The 1,305-nt window shown below is 57.3% G+C and overlaps 1 protein-coding gene across 1 annotated transcript in view; it reads left to right on the top strand.

The window, feature by feature from the left end:
• Nucleotides 1-269: 269 nt before the first annotated feature.
• Nucleotides 270-1,305, top strand: part of Kcnip4 (potassium voltage-gated channel interacting protein 4) — a 1,094,684-nt gene continuing 1,093,648 nt past the window's right edge. Inside the window, exon 1 of the mRNA XM_021211128.1 lies at nucleotides 270-528. Within this exon, the coding sequence (XP_021066787.1) occupies nucleotides 468-528 (61 nt within the window). The 5' untranslated portion in view covers nucleotides 270-467. The remainder of the gene's footprint in view (nucleotides 529-1,305) is intronic.

The raw sequence follows: 1,305 nt of genomic DNA, 5'->3' as shown, positions 1-1,305 counted from the left end.
TCTCTCTCTCTCTCTCTCTCTCTCTCTCTCTCTTTCTCTCTTGCCTCTGCTGTCACCTGAGGCACTGCTAGCACTGCTACAGCCTCCTCCACTTTCTCCTTTAGTGACTTGGCAGCAGGTGGCAGAGGAGGTGCCAAGCGTGGCAGGGGCGGGGGGCGCCTCGCTCTGTCTGGCGGTACAGCGCCCCGACTTCTCAGTGCCCGGTGTCCTGGCCCCCACCACCGGCGTAGCCCTGCCACCCAGCGTGGTACAGCGCCCCCGGCGCCCCCCGCCGGCCTCCGCCTGCACCTGCAGCGGCTCCGCGCGCCCTGCCCGCCGCCGCCACCGCCGCTGCCGCCGCCTCCAGCTCCCAGCGCCTTGGTCGCCCAGGACAGAGTGGCTGTGCGCTCCCGTGGCGGACCCATCGCCAGACGCCCCTGGGTCAGTGGACTCTAAGAGTGTCGCTCCGGCATCCAGTGTCCTCAAAGATGAACGTGAGAAGGGTGGAAAGCATCTCGGCTCAGCTGGAGGAGGCGAGCTCCACAGGCGGTAGGACGCGATGGGCTTTGGAGCGGGCGCCCCGCTGGCACCGTCCTCCCCTCGCTGTGATCCTGTGCCCCTTCCACGCTGGGGGCGGGGGGACGCTTGTTGCCACCGCTGCATGAGAGAGAGTGAGGACCCAGGAGGGATTGGGAAAGGGAGGTGGGTGTGGGGGCATGGGAGAGCCAAGGAGGGGGTTGGGGGTGCATGGCAGGGTCTAGGAGGGAAAGAAAAAAAAATGCTTGAAGTGTGTTTGAAACTCGCTAGTGGTAGGGTCCGTCGCGATGCCAAGCGTACTTTTTGCCTTCCCTGAAAATTTCTGAGGTTGTGTTTTGCTTTTACCAGATGTCATTCACAAGCACACTTCCTTCCCCTAACACCTGGGGATAAATGAGTCAAAATGGTGTTGATCCACCCCCTCCACACTTCCTTGATGCTCCCAAACACTTCACTAGAACTATTTTGATCAGCTGGTTAATACACAGACGGGATGTTGCCCACATCAGAGCCTTTTGCAGGCACGCTTGTCTTGTTCTATAGCTACCTTCAATTTAGTGTGTTCGGAGAAAATGTTCTTCAGTGACACTTGGAAATAATTTTTATATAGTACAGCCTTGAAAAGGTACTGGTCACTCCGCATGGAGTCTGTCTCACAGGGAAATAAGCAGAGATAGAAACTGTTCTCTGAATTTAGCGGGACACAAGGCAGAACTGATGTCCTCCCCGCAGAGCATCTTGGGTTCTATCAGCTTGTTTTTAGATGGCTTTCATGTGTACAGATTTTTT

The sequence above is a fragment of the Mus pahari genome, chromosome 13 (genome assembly GCF_900095145.1).
Source record: "Mus pahari chromosome 13, PAHARI_EIJ_v1.1, whole genome shotgun sequence".
NCBI lineage: Eukaryota > Metazoa > Chordata > Mammalia > Rodentia > Muridae > Mus > Mus pahari.
This window is presented reverse-complemented; position numbering and strand designations above follow the sequence as displayed.